The sequence below is a fragment of the Homalodisca vitripennis genome, chromosome X (genome assembly GCF_021130785.1).
Source record: "Homalodisca vitripennis isolate AUS2020 chromosome X, UT_GWSS_2.1, whole genome shotgun sequence".
NCBI lineage: Eukaryota > Metazoa > Arthropoda > Insecta > Hemiptera > Cicadellidae > Homalodisca > Homalodisca vitripennis.
The window spans coordinates 151,888,115-151,911,169 of record NC_060215.1 but is presented as its reverse complement, the minus strand read 5'-3'; the positions used below and the strand labels follow the sequence as shown (position 1 = coordinate 151,911,169).

General features: G+C 35.8%; 1 protein-coding gene across 1 annotated transcript in view; it reads left to right on the top strand.

Moving 5' to 3' along the window:
* The window catches only part of LOC124370035 (regulator of MON1-CCZ1 complex-like), a 42,041-nt gene extending 19,750 nt beyond the window's left edge, over nt 1-22,291 (top strand). Inside the window, exons 4-5 of the mRNA XM_046828343.1 lie at nt 18,456-18,595; nt 21,667-22,291. Of these exons, the coding sequence (XP_046684299.1) occupies nt 18,456-18,595; nt 21,667-21,823 (297 nt within the window). The 3' untranslated portion in view covers nt 21,824-22,291. The remainder of the gene's footprint in view (nt 1-18,455; nt 18,596-21,666) is intronic.
* The last annotated feature ends 764 nt before the right edge of the window (nt 22,292-23,055 follow it).

Sequence of the window (23,055 nt, the reverse complement as noted above, 5' to 3'; positions counted from 1 at the left end):
CGTCTTGAATTTTTGTTTCTTCGGAGATTGCATGTATCGCCACTCCATTGACTGCCGTTTGGATTCCGGTGTGTGACATGACGGATCTAAGTTTCATCATCTGTCACAGTTTAGTTTAAAAAATCCTCAACATCATCACTGTACCGTGTGAGAAAAGTCCAAATCAAGATGGCTACCTGACTAGTCTTGCAGTGAAAGTGATCCAGTAATAAGTTTAGTTTTAAGTGGGAAATAGTGACTACATAATACTTCCTACGGACTATAACTTACCAGAAATTACTGTGAGTCATTTTTAGCCATTAAAAAATTCATAAAACAAAGTAATTAATCAGAAAATACTCATATTTGAAGCTACACTCTCAAGTGATCACATTTCATTTTTGGAGGTAGTAAATATGTGAAGTTTTTTAGTGGGTAAAACAACAGAAACTCTACTAAACAACTCACCTTGACACCACACAACTGTAAGTCTCACTATTATTAACAAGCACAAGAGAAACAACAATTGCAAGATAAGATTTTGAATTAAACATACTGCCACCCAGTTGGTTTAATTTTGATCATTGGACACCATATCAACTTCATAACTACTAATCTTGACACTTGAAACATTATGGTTCTTAATACAAGAAAAGGATCTTAGTTTTTCAGAATTAATATATTTCTATTACATGAAGAATTGATTACTTTTTAACATTGACAACTGATAACCACCAAGTGTGACGTCACAGCCAACTCATTGCTGTTAACACATCAACTTCCAACACTACATCAGCCAGGTGGCGGACAAACAGACAGCAGAGCAAGTGTGTCAGGCAGCCGGGAGCACTAACCTCAGCTGCTGACACTGCGTCTGCTGGTAACTGACCTTAGACATCTGCTTGCTATTCATTGCACTGCCACTAATTTAAACCGTGAATATTTTTATGTTCTGCTACAGTTCCTCATACTTACATTAATTATTTTTACCATTACTTAATTTCACTAACTCATTTCATTTCACAGAATACAATGCCCAAAAAGTATCCATGTGGTAATTGTGGTATTGGAGTCAGATTTTCCGGCATAAAATGTACTGGTCTCTGTAAAAAATGGTATCATGCAGGATGTCAGAATATCATAGAAAAGGACCTCAAAAAGTGGTCAACTCAAAAAATTGGAATATGGCGATGCACAAACTGTTTGGCAGACAAACATTCACACCTATTGACCCAAGAATTGACTGACTCACTTTCCCTAAATAGCTCAGACACCATTGAAGATCTGAAAAATAGTCTTAATTTACTAGATAACTCAAGCAGTCAAGAAGACAAACTGGAAATGGCTGCAAAAATAGGGTCTGCGTTAGTAGAGGAAAATGAGCTCTTAAAAGAAGAAATATTCAATCTAAGGACAAAACTAAGTATTATGGAGGACAAATTTGAGGAACTTGAGAATGAAGATAAGAAACACCTAGATAAAGTAGAAAACCTGTTACAGCTGAACGCAGACATTCAAGCTCAACTGACTAAAGAGAAAAACCTTCACCTAGAAGCGCAAAGCATCTACGAGGAACATGACATCAAACTAAGTCATTTAATTGATGGTTATGTTAAGAAAATAACAGAGCTTGAAAAAACTATTTCTGCACTGAAAAATAAAATAAAAAATCAAGACACTAAAACCAAGACTTTTCAAAATTCCGCAACACAAACCTCCCCCACTACTGAAGTAATTGACAGTCCCACTTTCCTGCTATTAGGAATGTCTGACATCAAAACAAAACTTGACCGGTTGGAGACAGCTATTAACACCCTAACCTCAGGAGACAGTCAAACCTGCCAACAAAAACTGATAGAACACAGCTCATCCCTGACTTCAGGAGACAGCCAAACCTGCAAAGAAAAACTGACAGATACATTGACAGAATACAGCTCATCCCCGACCTCAGGAGACAGCCAAACCTGCAAGGAAAAACTGACTAATACTTTGACAGGATGCAGCAGCAAACTGCAAAGGCATAACAAGTCAGGAAACAGCCAAACCTGCAAACAAAAACTGCAAACCACTTTGACAGATTGCAACCTACCCCCGACTTCAGGAACCAGCCTAACCTGCAAACAAAAACTGCAAACCACTTTGACAGATTGCAACCTACCCCCGACTTCAGGAACAAGCCAAACCTGCAAACAAAAACTGCAAACCACTTTGACAGATTGCAACCTACCCCCGACCTCAGGAACCAGTAAACAAAAAGTACATACACCCCGGAAAACCAGAGGTAAAAAGGTAAACATGTTTAGTGTCTCCCTTCAAGTGGCCAAAGCTGCAGATAAAGCAAATTCACTGAAGCTCCAAGTGAATGGAAAGCCTTATGGAAAGATGAATTTGAGCAATTCTCCTCCACTTAATTCAGTATCAAAAAGAAGCAATGAAACCTATGATGACTTCTTCATAAAATACATTGCCTTCTATAAGGAGCATATGAAAAAACATTATGGGTATGCTTGTAATAGTGGTGATCTGTCATGCACTAACAATGAATCTGCCTTAGCTTCTACGAATTTCTCTAGCACATCCAGCAATTTTTTAGAAACAAGCCAACCTCACGACGCACCTGTCTAAGTAACACAAAAACAGAGAAGCTCATAGTTTTTCATCAGAACATAGACAGAGTAAGCAATAAAATCGAAAGACTGGAACACCAACTACATACTAAACCTGCTGACATAGTGGTCCTAACTGAGCACGGACTAAAACAGCATGTCATCAATCATGTGAGGCTCAGTAACTATGACTTTGTGTGTGCATATGGCAGAACAGAGCATATCAAGGGAGGAGTTGCTATATATAGACACAAGAAGTTAGCCAACAAAACCACCACTCTCAACCTGGAAAAATACAGTATAGAAATGGTATGTGAGGTAACTGGAACTAAAATAAAAATTAGTAATAAAAAGGACATACATATATTAGGCTATTACAGACCACCGAATGCAAATCTTGAGACTGCACTCCAAGTGATAGACGACACCTTAACTGAAGTCAAAAGACACAACTCTTACATCATAATCACTGGAGACATCAACATAGATAACCTTACCAGAAACCGAGAACAAGGTGCACTAGATGAACTGCTGGCTTCACATGACCTAAAGAGACTTGCCCTGCCACCAACGAGAGTCACAGCCACCTCTAACTCCTCTATTGACTTTATATGCACTGACCTCCCACCCAGTAAACTAAATGTCGAAATCTGTAACACTGGCTTATCAGATCATACTGGCCAATATTGCACAGCTGACTTTCCTAAAATATTTGAAAATATAACATTCTCAACATACAGAAACACATGCGTGAGGAACCTAAATTACCTAAAATCTATCCTAGCAACAGAAACCTGGGAGAATGTGACGCAATCGAACAACATTGATGACGCTTACGATAACTTCCTTAATACCTTTACAAGGGCATTAGATCTTGCCTGCCCACTCAAGACCAAGAAACAAAGCCACTCTAGAAAGAACACAGTCTATGATGAAGAAACCTTAAGATTACGAAAGGAATTTATCAATGCGCAGGATAAGTTTAATGTCACAGGAAGAACTGAAGATAAATCTGAGGCAAACCAGAAGAAGAAGGCCTATGATCTGAAACTCAGGCGACTTAGGAAGGAAGCTAATGCAGACCACATATATCACGCTAATAACAAAACAAAAGCAGTCTGGGAACTCATAAATAGAGAAAGAGCTGCTAAGAACCAATCAACATCAGACTTGAATCATTTATCAATCGACGGAATAAAAGAAACGGACCCAAAGAAAATCGCTGACCACCTTAACACCTTCTTTGTAAATATAGCAGAAAACACGCTAAAGCAACACCAAATATCGAATGACAACTTACTGTATAGTCCATGCTACAATATAGATACCACAATGACAGAAATGACCCCAACCACAGCCAAAGAAATTAAACAAACAATCCGTTCATTGAAAAGTAAAACCTCCTCGGGTTTGGACGAGATTTCATCAAAAATCATAAAATTTTGCGAAGCTGAACTTCTGAAACCAATCCTTCACATCACTAACATATCCTTTATACAGAGCATATTTCCAAAAAACTTAAAACAGGCCAAAGTATACCCTAAATATAAACAAGGAAACAAAGATGAAGCAACAAACTACCGTCCCATTTCACTACTACCAACTGTATCAAAAATAATAGAGAAGATCACTCTTTCTAGACTACTCACTCACCTACAAGACAATAACCTCCTATCCAATAATCAACATGGCTTCAGAAAAGAAAGATCTACATCAACTGCAATAATAGACCTTGTTGAATATATTACAGACAACCTGGAAGAGGGCAACACCATCACTAGTATCTTTTTAGACTTGAGCAAAGCTTTCGACTGTCTTGGCCATAAGCTCATCCTAGCCAAACTACAAACTCTTGGCGTCCAACAGTCAGCCTTAAAATGGTTTGAGAGTTATTTGAACGAAAGATACCAAGTTGTAGAGGTTAAACAGAGAAGAATGGGAGAGACCTGTACTGTTAAATCTGAAAAACTACCTATGACTCGAGGGGTTCCCCAAGGCTCCGTCTTAGGACCAGTGTTATATATTTTATTCACCAATGACCTGCCAATATTCTTGGAAAACTACACAAATTCCATCATGTACGCAGACGATACCGTACTACTCTCAGCCCAGAAGGATGTTGAACAGCTAGAAATAAACTCCTACATCTCATTCAATATGGCCCAACAATATTGCAAATACAATGATCTGGTCTTAAACAGCTTGAAAACTAAACAACTCACTCTAGGAACTAATAAAAACTATGTGTCCGAAATCCCTGGTATTCAAGAAACAGAGGACATGAATTATTTAGGAATAACACTAAATAATACATTGACATGGACAAATCACATTGACAACTTATGCCTGAAGCTAAATTCATCACTCTATGCTTTGCGAAGGACCCATGCAACAAGCACTCTTGAATCTACCAAAATAGCGTACTATGCCCTATTTGAAAGTCATCTCAGGTATGGGATAGCAGCATGGGGGGGCACAACTCAATTTAACCTACTAAAAGTCCTCAAAATTCAGAAGAAAGCAATCCGGTTAATGGGGAAGCTAGGACCTAGAGAAAGCTGCAGAGCTACTTTTAAAGAATTGAATATACTGACAGTGACTTCTCTATATATTCTGGAAACGATATTGTACTGCTTATTAAAAGACTTTCCTCGAAATAGTAATCTTCATGAACATAACACAAGACATGGTCAAGACTTTCCACTACCTCTTCACAGAACAGCTGTATTTGAGAAAAAACCAACCTATGCTGGGAAAAAACTTTTTAATGCTCTGCCAGAAGAAATTAAGAAAATAGGAAACAATCACATTAACATGAAGACTGCAATAAAGAACTGGCTCTTGCAAAGAACCATCTACACAGTGGAGGAATTTTACTTATGGAGACTGACAACTTGACAGAGACAAACATGAACTTTTATATTTTATAACTATGTAAACTTTTTGTTAATTGACGCTACTTGTAATCTTAAAGATTATCAATAAAGAATTTCTGATTTCAAGCACTTCCGAGTCTCTTGATTTTGTGCACGTCAGTGGGAATTTTTGGAACCCATTTGGAACACAGCTTGCGATAACCTAAGCGGTCCGTAAAAATGTTGTACAAAAGAGTGACCACTCCAATTTTCATCATGCATATTTGTTCAACCACCATTGAACATTCTAACCCACTTTCTCACCATTCCTTCACTCATCACGTCTTCCCTGTAAACATCTCAAAGTTGATGAAACGAATCTCACAATCAGCGGGATCACTAATTGTCTTAAACAGTTTAAATGTACGACTATTGCGCATACGCGGAACATCGATTGCAGCGCTACGGCGGCAGTAGAATGAAATGGTACTTACTTTCTGAACATGCCTCGTACAAACCAGCCAGAAGTGAATCCTCTTGGTGAGTAATTGCTCTTTTTTCCGATTGATTACTTTTTTTGGAACCTCCAGTTTTAACCTCTTGGATGTTTTACAGTGACACAGTGCTGAACATTCCAAGTACTGGTATTAACGCTGACTATTTTTAGCAGGGTTGTATGAACACTAGAATTGGTAATCTAAACAACGCGGACTGCATTAGACACAATTAGTTTCAAAATGTTTGTAAAATGAGTTGAGCTATTAAAATTATATTTATTTATAAAATAACTGTTTTAGTCTCAATACTACTAGCCCTGTTTATTTATTTATTTCCTTCCAACGGTCAAAAACCAATTTACATTTATTAACTTATAATATATGATTAAAACATACTTAAACAGAAGGGCCAAACCAAACATGCAACTGGACTCTAAATCAGATCTAGGCATAGTTAACGTATAAATAATGTAATAAGAAAGTATAAATTATATTAAAAATCAGTGAAAGTATATAATAAATTAGTGATAATATTAACTTAATACACTACTGTAAGGTGTGATACAATATGGAGAAACAAACAGACAAATAATAACAATGCAAATAAACTATACAATAAACAACAACAATGAAAGATAAACTTTAAATGAATAACAGGAGTAAAAAAATATTAACTTTAATAACTGATAGTGGTAATAAAACACTGAAAAAATACAAAATATTTAACTTAAGTGCATGCACATTACTGTCTAAGACCTGACATATGAATAAATAAAGAGATAAATAATAACAGTGCAAATAAACTATATAAAGTAAACAACAATGGGGAAAATACTGTAAATAAATAACAAGAGCAAAATATATATAGAAACAATAACAGAGTAACACAACAAGAATAATGGGAGAAAAGTTATCAGACGATATGCAAGTCATGACAGGCTAGTCTCAACTCTCTCCTGAAGGCATCACAGCTCATACCAAAGAAGTCCAGATGTCTGGGGAGGTTGTTTGCCAGGCGTTGAAGACGTGGAAAAGCACTGTGGAACATGTACTGTGTGGTGTAGTGCCGCCTTGCAAACAGCTGGGGGTGACGAAGATGACGTGATGCCCGGAAGTCCAGCAATTCGAGCAGATCAGGTGCATCAATGACAGAGCAGATCAACTTCTTCAAGAAAAGCAGATCATGAACTATACGTCTTGAATGGAGAGGTTCCAAGTTAAACTGAACTCGAAGGTCATCAATCGGCACATTACGGTACTCAAAGCCCAGCCGCAGCCCAATCAAACGAATGAAGCGGTTCTGTATGTTCTCAAGCCTATCAATGTGACCAACAAGGTAAGGGTTCCAGACAGTAGAAGAATATTCAAGTATGGGTCGAACAAGGTGGACGTAGAGGATGTTCAGAGCTCGGACAGAAAAAATATCACGACTGGTCCTAATAACAAAATAGAGTGCTGCATTAGCCTTTTTGGAAATGTGATTGACATGCTCATGACAACTTAGGTCGGAAGCAAGTATGACACCCAGATCCTTTATTTTAGAACAACGTGCCAGGGGTTGATTATTAAGGTTATAATGATAAAGAATAGGAGTATCTGACCTAGAGAATGTCACAATAGAGCACTTGGAAATGTTCAGAAGCATATCATTAACGTCGCACCATTCTGCAAGCAAATCAATACTCTCCTGTAGGGACACACAATCCTCCACAGATGCAATTTCTTTGAAAATTTTAGCGTCATCAGCAAAAAGTAGAACATTTGAACCCGCACATTGAACCAGATCATTAATGAAGATTGTGAACAACACTGGCCCCAGTAGGGAACCCTGAGGTACACCAGAAACAGCTGGGAAAGGTTGGGATAGTGAGCCCGCCACTCGCACCTGAAGAAAACGGTCCCGTAGATAACATCCCAGCCAACTCAAGAGCGCCCCACCAACACCAACAGCTCTGAGCTTAGCAACAAGGTGGTTGTGACTAACTCGATCAAATGCTTTCGAGAAATCTGTGTAGATGGCATCAACTTGGTGTGAGTTAGAAAACGCTTTGAGGATACTATTTTGAAAAGATAAGAGGTTTGAAGTGGTCGAACGCCCTTTGACAAAACCATGTTGTTCAATGTTGATAACATTCTTGAGGCTGAACATCAATCTTCGAAGGACGAGCGATTCAAAGACCTTAGCCAAGGTTGACTGGATAATTATAGGGCGATAGTTCTTAATATCAGAAGGAGATCCAGACTTTAAAATAGGTGTTATATATCCAATCTTTAAATTAGTAGGAAAGATGCCAGCAGCCATAAGAGCGTTGAAATAAACTGTGATATGAGGCGAATTACACTGCAGCAATGCCTCAGGATCATAGGAGAGATATCATCGGGGCCAGCACCCTTGTTTGTGTCGAGCGACTTCAACTCAGCCTCCACTTCTTCACAGGTGAATTGACATGAAAATATAGAAGTTGTTGCTTTAAGGTTGTACACTGGTGGATTTTGTGACGAGGGCCTGTAGACCGAGGAAAAGAACTTGGCGAACAAATCACAGATACCCTGCGGGTTGTCCGCAGATTCATCATCAAGCTGCATTTTTGAGGGAAGAGACGGTACCCTCTTAGAAGATTTTATATGATTCCAGAAGGCACGAATGTTTCCTTGAATAGACGAGTCAACAGTGCGGATGTATGTCGAGTAGCATTCTCTCGCCAGTCTTTTGCAGGTAGCACGAGCACCACAGAACTGAAGATAAGTCCGATCATCAAGACTCTGTTTGAAGCGCCTATGTAAAGTCTTCTTTTTGATTATCATCTGTTTGAGATCGGGAGAAAACCAAACAGGGAAGCGCTTGATTCCCATATATTTGGGTGGGCTTGCTTTTCTAATAGTGCAACTTAACTGTGAGCAAAATTCATAAAACCTATGGTCAACAGAGTCTGTAACATCAAGTAGAGGGTAATCTAGACGTTGCACCCATTCAAACATGAAGTTAAGGTCACATTTTCTTATATTGGGAGTAAAGACACCATAATTCAGTTCTTCTTTGGGGCGCACGAAGATTTCCATTTCCAAAGCAGGATGATGGCATTCGGCTGCAAGGAGCGGGTCAGAGGCATTTAGGACGCGTAAGGCTTCAGAAGAGAAGACCAAATCGAGAAGAACACCTCGCTCATTTCTGATGTAGTTATATTGGTTGAGATTTAGGAAGGACATAACATCGTATACAGTCTGTGCAGATAGATCCAAGAGGCAAGAAGAGGGATTAGTCCAATCAACATTTGGTAGGTTGAAGTCCCCCACCACCAACCTGATGTTAAAGATAGGATTGGCAACAAAGAGTTCCTCAAGTAGGGAGAAGAATTCAATGTACTGAGATGAGTTCAGGTTGGGGGGTAGATACACACCGCCCAGGAAGAAAAAGGAGTTATTGAGCTTAATGGTTGTGAAGACATACTCAATACAGCCACTGGATGGGTGGAGCTCCCAAGAATCGAGATCCTTTCTGATTGCCACCAAGACGCCCCCACCACCAGTTTTGAGACTCGATAAAGATGATCTATCGCACCTGTACACAGTATAGTTGTCAAATCCAAGTTCAGAATTACTGACATCGGGTGTGAGATTGGTTTCAACTAAAACAACAATATCGTAGATCGAATGACTTAGCGATTGGCGAAGTAGTGAAAACTTTGTTCTTAGACCATTAACATTTTGGAAAAGCATGCAGAGTTGGTCTTGACCGTTGGAAATTAGGCGTTTTTTGGCTTAGATTTAACAATTGTAGGTATGCCATTGACATATCTGATTGTAATATCGGCCTCACCACTACTCTGCCTGATTTTAAGCTGATCCCTTAGGGCATTCAAGTGTTTAGTTTCATTGGGTGTTCGATCTCTGGATACTTTTACATCTTGAAAGATACCATCAACAGTTATAAGGCGCTCACTTGAAAAGTTACGAAGTATTTCCAAGGCGTCACTCTGGCTTTTCAGCATGGCTTTCAGTGGCCGGGCCTTGTTGGAAGCAGTCTTTCCAAGACGAACGGTAGGGAATTTGTAGGAGATAAGTCCGGGGCAAGTAGCTTCAAAAAGCTTAGCGGTAAGTCTTTCATCATGGGATTTTTTAGCCTCAGTATCTCTGCTGCTAGATTCCGTCAAGTTATAGACCATAACATTGCAAGCTCGCCTGGAACGATCATTCATCTCAGAAATGATGTCCTCGGGTTTTAAAACCTGTGACGCCTTTGCAGTCTCAAGAGCATCGAGGCGCTTTTCCGTACATGCGATTCTATCTTCAAACGCAGTTAACTTAGTGTTAAGAGCATCAATCTTGGTAGGAAGTTCCATTAAGGTGTCCATCTTGGTGGAGAGCTCGGATAGCAATGAGGCAAAACCTGCTATTTGTGATATAAGAATATTAATGGGTTTCTTATTGTCATCTTCACAGTCAGACCTAAGACATTCCCACTTAAGACTCTGGTCGGCCGCCAAACGATCATATTCAGCCTTAGATTTTTAACACAGTCCCTATGGAACCATCTACCACAAAAGTCATCGCATTTGATTCCCTGTTGGCGTTCCGTAACCTCTCGAAGACATACGCCACAAGGGTACTTTATCGGTGTTGCCATTACAGATATAGCAACCCAAGCAGTGGAGATAGCTGATTCAAAAATTCAAAAACAAAACAAATCCACCCCTAGAAAAAAGAACAAGAGAGCAAATAATAACCCTTAAAAAAAGGCGAAGAGTTGATAGTGATGAAGACAACAGTGAAAACTATTGATGATATGCAAATTGTAATAGAAAGTTAAAAGAACAACAATATCCAAAACAAAATCCAAAACCCGCCAGCTACTCAATCCACCAGCGGGGGGAGAAAAAAGGCCGTTGTTATAGTAATATAGCGGAATATATGGCAAATGAATAGAAGAATAAAGATTTGATCTAGAAGGCAGTGGCAGCAGAAAAATTTAACGTAGTGGCTATTATAATATCAAGGCAGTTTTTACAGTCGTTATTGACGTTACAGAGGTTAGGGTTGTTAATTTATGCGGAATAAAAACCAAACCACAGGACGAATTGAGGAACACATCCACGACGGACACTCACAGAATCTGGCAGATGCAAGTAGGCAAACACAAAAGTAAACAAGTTAATATAAACAGACAAATAAATCGGAAAAAGTAACAGAGCCCAATTCAAAGTTGCAGCCAGTTAAGCGAACTTGAAAGAAAAAAAAAAATGAACATGTTACCCTAATAAATAGACCTAAATCACTACATTGAACAAAAACATGGTCTTAAAATTGGTTACATAATTGTCACTAAGTATTGATGAAAGGAAAATCTAAATGAATGAGAAGAATGCAAGTAGACTGTGCCAATTAATGGAGTATATGCTTCACACTGATATAAGACTTTATTATTACAGTTTATAAAATAATAATAATAAAATAATTTTTTGTTCAGTGGCCTTCATTATTCAAATATTTGTGAAAGAAAATTTTTATTACTATACAAGATACAAGATACAAGATCGTTTATTTTCCATTAAGTAATACAGTGATTACAATAGGCATCGTCAGTTACATTTTGTTATTATCTACAAACAAGATTGTTCAATATCATAAATAAACATATAGATACACACAAAAATAAATAGCACATATAACACAGACATTATAAAATATTACATAAAATAAATTAACAGTTATTATCAAGTTTGTAAAATTGATCCTGCTAAAGCGTTCGTGTCACATGTCCTGTACTCCTCAATATTATAAAATGGATTTTCTGCCAACCAACCCTTGAGTAATAATTTAAATTTATTTAGTTCAAGGTACCAACATTCCTTTGGCAGTTTATTAAAAAGTGCAATGTTCATGCAATAATGGCTGACCTGGGCTTTCTTGAGCCTTACAAATGGTAATTCTAGCTTATACTTAGATCTCGTATTATAATTGTGTATGTCCTGTCTTAGCTGGTAATTATGAACATTTTCCCTAACATTGACTAGAGCGGAGAAAATATACATGTTTATAACAGTAATTATTTTATATTCTTTAAAAATAGGACGACAGTGTTCTCTACTACCAGTATTTTTGATAACCCTTAGTGCCATTTTTTGCCATATCAAAACTCTCTGAACCCCACAACTGTTCCCCCATAGATTTATACCATATGATAATATAGAATGAAAAAAAGCATAATATGACATAATTAACATTTTTTTACTAACACAGAGACTTAATTTACGCAACAAATATATAACTCTAGATAACTTAACACATAATTGACTAGTATGATTATCCCAGCTTAGTTTGCTATCCAGGTGAATTCCTAAAAGTTTAACAGAACTCTTTGTGCTGTTGTTGTCCAAAGAGAAAAATATTTCTTCGGTTTTACCAGCATTTACAGTCAACATATTGTTTTTGAACCATTCAAGCGCTATTTGTAAAGATTGATTTTGCAATGTAACTAAGTCATTAAGGTGTTTGCTTGAATTGAATAAAGTTGTGTCGTCCGCGTATAAAACTGATGCACAGGGCATACTATTGGCAAAATCATTAATGGCTATAATAAACAAAAAAGGACCAAGTACCGATCCTTGTGGTACACCAACTTGCACATTTTTGTAATCTGAGAAATCAGAACCCTGAATCACAATTTGACTTCTGTTTGTTAAATATGATGATAACAAGAAAAGTTCTTTACCCCTAACTCCGTAGCTGTGTAATTTTTTAACAAGAAGCTTGTGTGGTATACTATCAAATGCTTTTGACAAGTCAATTAGAGTAGCAGAGCATGGATCTCTGTTTTCAAAACTTATGAGGACCTTTTCAACAATTGATTGAACTGCTTTTGATGTGTTTTTTCCTGGTAAAAATCCAAACTGTTCTTCACACAAAAGCGAGCTACTGTCAAAAAAATTATACAGCTGATCTTTAACACAACACTCAAATATTTTACTCACTATAGGGACTAATGATATTGGCCTGTAGCTAGAGGGACTGTTTCTATCACCTTTCTTGAATATTGGTGTAATCCTCACTACCTTAAGTTTGCTAGGAAAAATCCCTTGATCCAAAATCATATTAAATATATATATTAAAGGTTCAGCTATTGTGTCTATTATTTCTTTAAATATCTTATTAGAAAACCCATAGAAATCTTCACTTTGTGATGAGCTAAATTTAGATTCACACAACAAGACATCCTTGACAGTAATGGGTTTCCAAGTAAAGTACTTTCTTTCAAAGGATCTACAAGAGATAAAACTGTTTACATTTTGAATAGCTAAATCAAAGTTATCATTTGGATGTAGGTTATTCATTTGGCTAACACAATTTACAAAATAATTATTAAAAGTATCAGAATCAATTGTAGTCTTTTGATATTCCTTGTTACAGTTTGATTCAGACTTAATAACATTCCAAGCAGCTTTACACTTATTTTTGGATGATAGAATGTAATTTTCAAAAGCAATTTGTTTGGCCCGTCTTATTTCAGCCTTGTATTGCTTTCTGATTGTAATGTATGCAGTTTTGTGAACATTTTCATCAGTAAGATCTTTGTGATTTTTATATATATCATAAAATACCATAACAGAATCCCTGTAGGATTTAAGTTGAGGTGTAAACCACTTATTTTTTATTTTATTTTTACTTTTGGACTCATTTACCTTTACATTTTTTACAGGGCAACATTCGTCATAATTAACACTTAATATGCTCAAAAAATAAGTCAAAGCTTCGTTTACATTAGCATACCGATACAAGTAATTCCAACTAAAGTTATTTAAATTTTCTTTAAGATAAGATACAGCCTGGGAGTCTAAAGATCTAACCTGTTTAGTGATTACGTTAGCTCTACTTTTGAGATTGTCAAGGCTACTAAAGTTTGCTAAAACACCAAAATGGTCTGACATACAAGCATCTACAACTTTGCACTGCACTTCGTCATTGCTTATGTTAGTTATTATATTATCAATGCAAGCTTGGCCTCTAGTCGCTTCCATGTTGACACAATACATATTATATGATCGTAATAGGTTAAGAAAAGATTTTGTTGTTTGGTCATTTTTAAAAACATTAATATTAAAATCCCCTGTTAAAATAAAATTAGATGAGTATTTTTTACTTAAATACTCCAGAAAAATATCAAGACATTGAAAAAAAATTTCCACATTAGACTGTGGTGTCCTATAAATTGAAACAATGACAGTGTTTAACTTTGTTATGTAGGCAGCTGAGACTTCAAAGATGCTATTTATAGAAAATTTACTGACATTTATGACTGAAAACTCCAGGTGAGACTTGATAAAAATAGATGTCATATTGTTTGCTGTATGATCATGAGGTTTTTATATACTATATGGCTTTGTTCACTATGTAAATTGTGTCTTCACTCTTCTGATAACCTTGTACGTAACTGGCTCCCAGTGGGAAAGTATTTGAATCAAAAGTATATTTATATACAACTATGATATTTGAGTACACCTATTACATACCCAGTACTCAGCAAAACCTTTTTTAAGTTTCAATCTTTCTTTATTTTCACGCAGTTTAAAATTACAGTTTTGTTGGTACGTAAATTATATAATTAAAATATTAATGAATAACAATAATCAAAAAAACATTGTCATCAAAGCAAATAAATGTTGGACTCATATTCAAATAATGTTTAGAGATCCATCCGAGCTATAAAAAGCCTTTCTGACCTGAAAATGCCTTAATTTTGTCCTAATTAGTATTACACTTGAAGCAGTTTTTATTTCAAAAAAACAGAGAGCAGACCATTTCATTTAAATTTCTCTATCTTTAATTGGTTTTTGTTTCTAGTGTTCTAGCCATGAACTGGAATCTTAAACAAATTGTAGTTATTTAAAACAAAATCAACACAGTCGTAAATTAAATAAAAAGGGGAAGGTTAAGACACATCTGCCCAAAATATTCCCTGCAATTCTTCTGCTGTCCGAGATCTTAGACGATCCGCAAGGTTACTTTGAAAGGGTTGCTACCATCGACAATCGAGTCCCTTGCATATCAGATTTCACTGTACCAATTACCTTTTTGTGTTCAATTTTTAACTTATAATAATTTTTCAACACTGGTGGTAATCTGTAAAACAATAAGCTTCTTGAAGTTCTTTTCTGTTATTTCTAATTTCACAATTAAAGCATTTTGCCTTGTTGCCCTGTTACTGTAAACGCTCTGTTGGATTGATCTATAAAAGTGTCTCAAATTCAATGAACTGTTTTTCAGCATCTATTTTGTAGTACACACTATTTCAATTCTCATGTGCAACATCTTTTTGAAAGATTTCTTATTAAAAATAAATAAATTATGGCACAATTAAGAGGCGTGTTTTTTAAGTAAGGTCCGTTTTGTTGTAGACACTAATAGTTTAAGTAAGGTCCGTTTTGTTGTAGACACTAGTAGTTTAAGTAAGGTCCGTTTTGTTGTAGACACTAGTAGTTTAAGTAAGGTCCGTTTTGTTGTAGACACTAGTAGTTTAAGTAAGGTCCGTTTTGTTGTAGACACTAATAGTTTAAGTAAGGTCCGTTTTGTTGTAGACACTAATAGTTTAAGTAAGGTCCGTTTTGTTGTAGACACTAGTAGTTTACGCGCATAATGCAACAAGCAAAGTGCGTTAATGGGTTCGACAATTCAAAGATGGCTGTGATGAGGACATCCTCGGTCACCCTTTCTTGGTTACAGACGATTTGGTAGCTTCAGTTGAAGCGAGAACTCGTGAGAATAGGTGCTTGGAAAGATTGTATTCTTGAGTCAGATCGTAACTGAAGATGAAACATGAATATCACATCCAAATCGAAGCAACAGAGCATGGAATGGAGACACACACTCGCCTGTAAAGGTGAAGGCCAAACAGACCCTATCCCAGCGCAAATTCATGGCGTCAATGTTTGTGGCACAAAACAAAAGACGCGGCTTGCTGTCAAAAGGAATTGTCCTTCTCCATGACAATGCAAGACCTTACACTGCACTTCAGACCCACGATTTATTGGGCAGTTTAGGCTGGGAAGTTTTTGACAACCCACCCTAAAGTCCTGATCTTGCACAGAGCGATTACCTCAAACCTCCACTTCAAACAACACCTTAGTGGCAACCGTTATAATGATGACAATGATGTGAAAACGGCAATGAACTCTTGGTTATCAGAGCAGGCAGCAAGTTTTTATATATAGAGGGTGTTTTCAAATTCGTTGAGAGGTATGATGTGTGTGAACAAACTTGGCAACTGTGTCAAAAAATAGAGTGAAGTAAGTGCTTTCTGATAATAAATTTACTTTTTTGAATCAAGAAGAATCAAGAATCTTTATTAGTCACTATAACATCATTAAAATGCATCGACATCGTCACCTGAACTTCAATAAAATATTAGATCTAGATATATTACATTAAATGTTAATTCCAGTGAAAAACTGACTGGCCGAGATGAAATAACAGCATCCTATGTATAATTAAGCATGGACAATCAACAATAAATACATGTATTAATAGATTCTAGAGAAAATAAATTAAAAAAATGGTAAAACATTCTATAATAAATAAATAAATAGTACAATAACAGACAATTTAAAACAGTAACACTTAAAACATTTATATGGGCTACAATACAGATAGGTTTAAAAATTAAAAAGAAACATCTATCACAGACAGTGTCAGGTATTCATCTATACTATAAAAAGTTCTAGTTAACAGCCACTGTATACATCACTGATTTGAATTTACTAAGACTAATGTTATGACTGGTAAGAGGTAGTTTATTAAACAAACGGATACCGATAAAAGAATACATGGATTGTGTTTTACTTAATCTGCAGTAGGGCTGATCTAAATATAATCTGCCTCTAGTAGGATAGTGATGAATGTCATTTCTAAGAGAAAAGTCACCAAGATTCTGTTTTAATTTAATCAGACATGAAATGACTGAACAAAATGACATTGAAATAACCTTTCGTTGTGTACTTATGTTCAAACAGACATTACTTAAAAAAACATGCCTCATATAATTGAGTCATCTTCAGTCATCAATGTGGAAAGAATCCAAATTATTGTAGGAAACCAAAATAAAATAAAAATACATACTTAAAAATAATTTAGCTAGTATCTTTTATTTAAATTTGGTACATTTATTTCCGATTAGTACGATCACATAAACGTTTCAACGTCATCATTCCTGCTGACAAAGTGTCAGACTGTCGCTCAAAATATAGTTGTAATCAGTCTAGGTTTTGCTGTGGTGGTATTAGAGTGAGCCATGACATCTTCCAGTTCTACATTATCAGAATTATTTTCACTGCCCTCTATTACCGTGGAAGAACAAGCTGCTGATACAATTTCTACGTTGTTCAATGCACCAATTGAAACCAATCCATGAGATCTTCCAAATTTATAATCATCACCCTCTTATAGGCCTACTAAAATATTGATAATAGAGTAGCAATGCATAATGCGGTATGAACAAGCTGGGTTTAAACCGTCGTGAGACAGGTTAGTTTTACTCTGCTGATAACAGTAATCCTGCTCAGAGGAACCACAGGTTCGAGCATTTGGTTCATGCACTCTGTCGAGCAACCGGTGTGTGAAACTGCCATCAGCAGGATTGTGGTGAAGACGCCTAATGGGTACCGATATCCAGTTGAAGTCCTTGGAGTGAAGACTCAATACAATGTTACTTTACTAGGTAATGCTGGTCGTCGCATACCATAATTGGATGGCTTGTTTGATTTTGATCGTGTCTGTACCGGTACATGGCTTAAGTTGACCCTTCAGGAAGTTCGATTCATCACAGAATTGTTCTGTTTGATGTATACTCGTTGTTATACATAATTCTAAATGCCAAATTTGTGTTTACTGGAAAGATAATTCCTTAAAAATATTAGACTCCTTCTACCCTATGAAACTGATCCAGATAACCCGGAGATTCTGATAAAGGGGGTATGAATAAACAAGATTGTACTGATTATAAAGTTGGTTTTATATTTCCAAAAAGTGTTCCTATAAATTCAGAGACACCTTTGTATTTCCGAACCCAAACACATTTCTATCAATACATTTTCTTATAATTTGTAACTATTTACAATTAGATGAAAATATGTGAGTCATTTAGAAATGAGGTTTCATTAAATTGTACTTACATCAAAACTAAACCCAACCTTATTTTTCTACTCATTTACCATTTTTATGAAGTTACTTACATCACGCTGTGTAGAAATTGGCAATACCAATAAAGAGCGTCTATAATTGTTTTTCATTTCTTTGCCAACATTTGATTCAGGTATATACGGAATACATGTCTAAACTATGTAAGTTATAGCTTGTGTTGTAGTACTTGATCTATATTTCCAGTATTTCACCAATTTGACAAGTTGACCAATGTAGACTGATGATCCTATGCACTGGATAACACTTTGCAGTGCCTTTCTGAATGAAAATATCCAGAGTGACTCTTAAAAGAGTACAATTGTTTGTAATGTGAGGTTTGAATGCTTGTCCAGGCATGCTTGCTGCTGTCACTTGAGAATCTGTACCCTGCAGCTCACCAGCTGGCCTTGGACATGCTGCAGCGGCTCTCAACTGCCAACCAGGAGATCACGGAAGTTCTGCTCTCCAAGTGTCAGATACTGCCAGCTCTCAGGTACGAGTTACACAACTCGTGTTCTCAAGCTTGTTTTCTTTAATACTTTATGCTAGTCCTAAAATTCCAGGATATTTATAGGGCACTGGCTGATTTTAATAATTTAAACATTAATTGCTCATAACACTATTTAATAACAATAACAAAATTACATATGGGAGTTTTCTTATGTTTTAGTGATAGAAAATCATTCAACTATGTGAAGGCAATAGGGGGTTTTCTGACATTTCCATCATCGAGTGTAACAAAACACAGTGACACTACGTTTCAAGATCTGCAGTCTTTTCCTCAGGTAGATCAAACCTAATTCAGAATAAAACGTAGGAAACTAGGTTAAAGTGAAAATATTAGATTGTATATCTCGAATCATAGTATTACTCTTTGTTATACATAAAAATGGCAAATATTTGAGAAAAATCCAGTTACCTCAACAGATCCTCATTGAAAACAAATTTTAAACAAACCATTAAATTGGATTACAATTTTAAGTGTGCAAAACACATGTGGTGGATATATCTGAGATCATAGTAATAAATGCACGGAATTTGCAAAATTTAAATGCAAATTTAATCGTGCCAAGAAAATTTGCATGCACCACTTCTTGGTTTTAAATAAATAGACAGTAAACAATTTATTTTTATTTTTACATTCTTCGAGAATTACAATTGCGTCAAAATGTTCTAGAATTAAGTCAAGAAAAGTACAGGTCAAATTCACCAAGATGTTCAAGCCTCCAAATCCCATTGAGTTCTCCAGTTTGTGAATTCATCAATGGTGTGAAACAGGTGCTTCACCAACCATTTCTTCAGGCTGGATGTTGAACAACTTAGCTCCCGTGTAAGATGGCTTTTCGAGTACAGTGCCATTCTGTGTGCTGGTAAATTGAAGTTTGCAGCCCAGCGTGTGTTATATGAATGCAGGTCTCTGCCTCTTGTCAAGTTTGAATATAAGATATGATATGACACATAATTCAGATTCAGATTCTTTATTGGCTATTAAGTAACACAAATATACAAATATTAAGTAAGACTGAACATATACTATTCTCACTAAAACATAATATGGACATTTTGTATGATCCTTATTTTTATCCTGTCAAGCTGTTGTGTATTTATCTTGACACTAAACTGAGCTGGGATGCACATGTTAACTATCTTTGCAAAAAACTATCTAGAGTAACTCGTCTCTTAAGAAAGTTAAGATCATGTGTCAGCTTGGAAACTTTGTTAATGGTCTACTTTGGTCTGTTTCATTCGCCACTCAACTATGGTGTAGACTCTGGGGCAACTCAAGTGCAGCCAATAAAGCTTTTGTTTGGCAAAAAAAGGCAATAAGAGCTATCACTGGTTTATCAGCTTCTGACTCTTGTAGAGCAACTTTTCCTGATCTCAACATCATGACATTGAGTTGCATGTATATATACAGTAATCTGCTACATGTTAAAGAACATTTTGGTATGTTTAATAACCACAGTTTTTATCATAATTATGAGACCAGACAATGCCTTAATTTAGTGACCCCAAATGTTAGGTTGGACAAGACTCATAAAAGTTTTAAATTTCAACAGTACATATTTTTTAACGTTACCATTAGCAGTAAGGCAATTACCTTGTAATAAATACAAAAGTGTGATATGTAGTTGGTTAAGAAGAAAATGCTTTTATACCACTGAAGAATATTTTAACTGCCATTTTAATGATCTAAGAATTTGAATGTTGTTGTAATTTTTAATATACAATTTATTGTTGTAATATTATGACTTTGGAAATTCAATTTATTATTTATATATTATTAATTTGACAACATCTATTGCATGTATAATGCTTAATGATGAATAAAGATGATTGATTGTCCTCAAACTTTTGACATAAAGGGACAATGACATCTACGTTTATACTCACTCAATCAGAGAACCATGGTCAAGCTTTTCCTTAGCAGGGTTCTCACAAACAACAGACAGGTAAAATGTTCTTCGTTTGTGAGAAAATTAGCTGTCGTATTCTAAAATGAGTTGAACTGGATGGATATAAACAAGCTAGATAAGTCTTTCTGTGGTTAATCGTTTGAGTGCTAACGTCTGATTTTACTGGACATCAAAAATTATCTGAAAAGTGCCAACGTCCGGTAAAATCAGACGTTTCGGGAAAAAAAATCACAACAAATCGAAAACTTTATATTTTAAAACTAATATCATATTAAATTGTTCATCAAGAACTGTTTTTAAAGTAAATTGTTATAATACACTTCTGTTCAATTAAATTTAATGAAAATCAATCTAGAAGGCACTGGCATCACTGTCAAAAGATTGTGACGCATATTTCTCAGTGCGTTGTTTATTTCGTACTGTGTTGTTGTTTGAGGTTGCATTCTGAAGTGAAGTTGTTTATATTTCGTTGGTAAATATTATATTATTTTATTCTAGAAAATAGTTTGTCATCTTGTGTGTACAATTATGGATTGCTCAAGGTCCCCTTTTTGTTGTTTATGTCAACCATAAACATTTCTGGTTGACATGGCTACCAGAAACAAGTGAAATTAGTTACTTAAAAGTTGTATAACTCACTCACTGCTGAAGATAATGATATGAATTTTCCAAGATTTATAGACAAGATTGTGCACAATTGAATACTCTTTCCAGTGATGAGGACAAAGAAAAGGATATGAATTTTTTTGGTAATGATAATTTGGTTAAAAAAATTAAATTTATAAATAAACTCTGGAATTTTTTAGGTAAGTCCATTTTTGGTATTCCTAAATTTAATTTTAGAATAACTTTGTTATTTTATGTTAATTAGGCAGAGTTTTGAGAGAGAAAAATATGTTGACATCTTATTAAATGATGAAACTGTGAATTTTTTACTGGAAACCTTGCAAAATGCCTTCAAAAGGGCTGGCACTTTTAGGTACACCCACTAGAAAAATATCTGGCACAACACAGAACATCCACTCAATAAATACTTGGCACTCAAAGGGTTAACAAGCTGGTAGATGTTCAATAGTTAAGTGAAAAGCTAAAATTAATTTAATTTTAGCCGCTTTTAGGTAAGTTTGAACTGTGTGGATGTTGACAGATACGCGATGGAGTCAGGTACTGAAGACCAGTTGTCTAGCCGCAAGTTCCTCGAGTTGGCGCAAGCCGCAGATGACAAGCAGCTTTTCTACTCAGTAGCCGCCTACTTCGAGACCAGGAACACCGGTGTCAACGGATCTGTCACGCCGTTTAGATGAGATCAGCTCATACTGTACATATAAACTATACATATACATATACGGAAATGTGATCTAAGATATAAATTTATTCACTCAACTCATTCTAAATATTATTTTATACTTGTACTACATTACTCTGGCAGTTATGTTATTTTTTTAAATTTTGCTCACTACCCTTGACTTAATTTCCAATACTAGTCTTCCATTATACCTAATTAATAGTTCGGTAATGCAATATTCTTGTACCTCGTTATTGTTCAATTTAGTAAACGGCTTAGCAGACCTCAATAATTGTAAGACAACTATATTGTTTCAAACTGCATTCACTTTGACAAATTTCCTCTTGCAAGGTGCTTTCAACATTGTTATTTTAATTTTAAGTTAACAATAATATATGGTATGTGATAAAACTACTATACATAATTATTACTGTAATAAATTAGCATAAACCACTATTATAGTTCATTAAATTAATGTGATACCCTTTCTGAATGTTTTATTTTCACATTTGTCAAAAATTAAAAACGGTTTAATAACACTTTTATGTAATGCGATTTGAAATTTGTCAATAGCAACTATACAAAACTAGAATTCCTCTCAAGAACAGTTGAGTGGATGCAATTCTTGCTAGAGTGGTTGCTTGCTAGTATGTTTAGTGCAGTGAGCACACAATATGAGGGGAATATCCAAAGTTGGATTGAAATATGTGTAATACAGATACAAGCGAACATAGCACAATTTGTTAACAAGAGTGGACAGTATGTTTAGTGCAGTGAGCACACAATATGAGGGGAATATCCAAAGTTGGATTGAAATATGTGTAATACAGATCTCCTCCCACAAGCGAAACATAGCACAATTTGTTAACAAGAGTGGATGTAGTTCTTTCTAGTATGTTTAGTGCAGTGAGCACACAATATGAGGGGAATATCCAAAGTTGGATTGAAATATGTGTAATACAGATCTCCTCCCACAAGCGAACATAGCACAATTTGTTAACAAGAGTGGATGTAGTTCTTTCTAGTATGTTTAGTGCAGTGAGCACACAATATGAGGGGAATATCCAAAGTTGGATTGAAATATGTGTAATACAGATCTCCTCCCACAAGCGAACATAGCACAATTTGTTAACAAGAGTGGATGTAGTTCTTTCTAGTATGTTTAGTGCAGTGAGCACACAATATGAGGGGAATATCCAAAGTTGGATTGAAATATGTGTAATACAGATCTCCTCCCACGAGCGAACATAG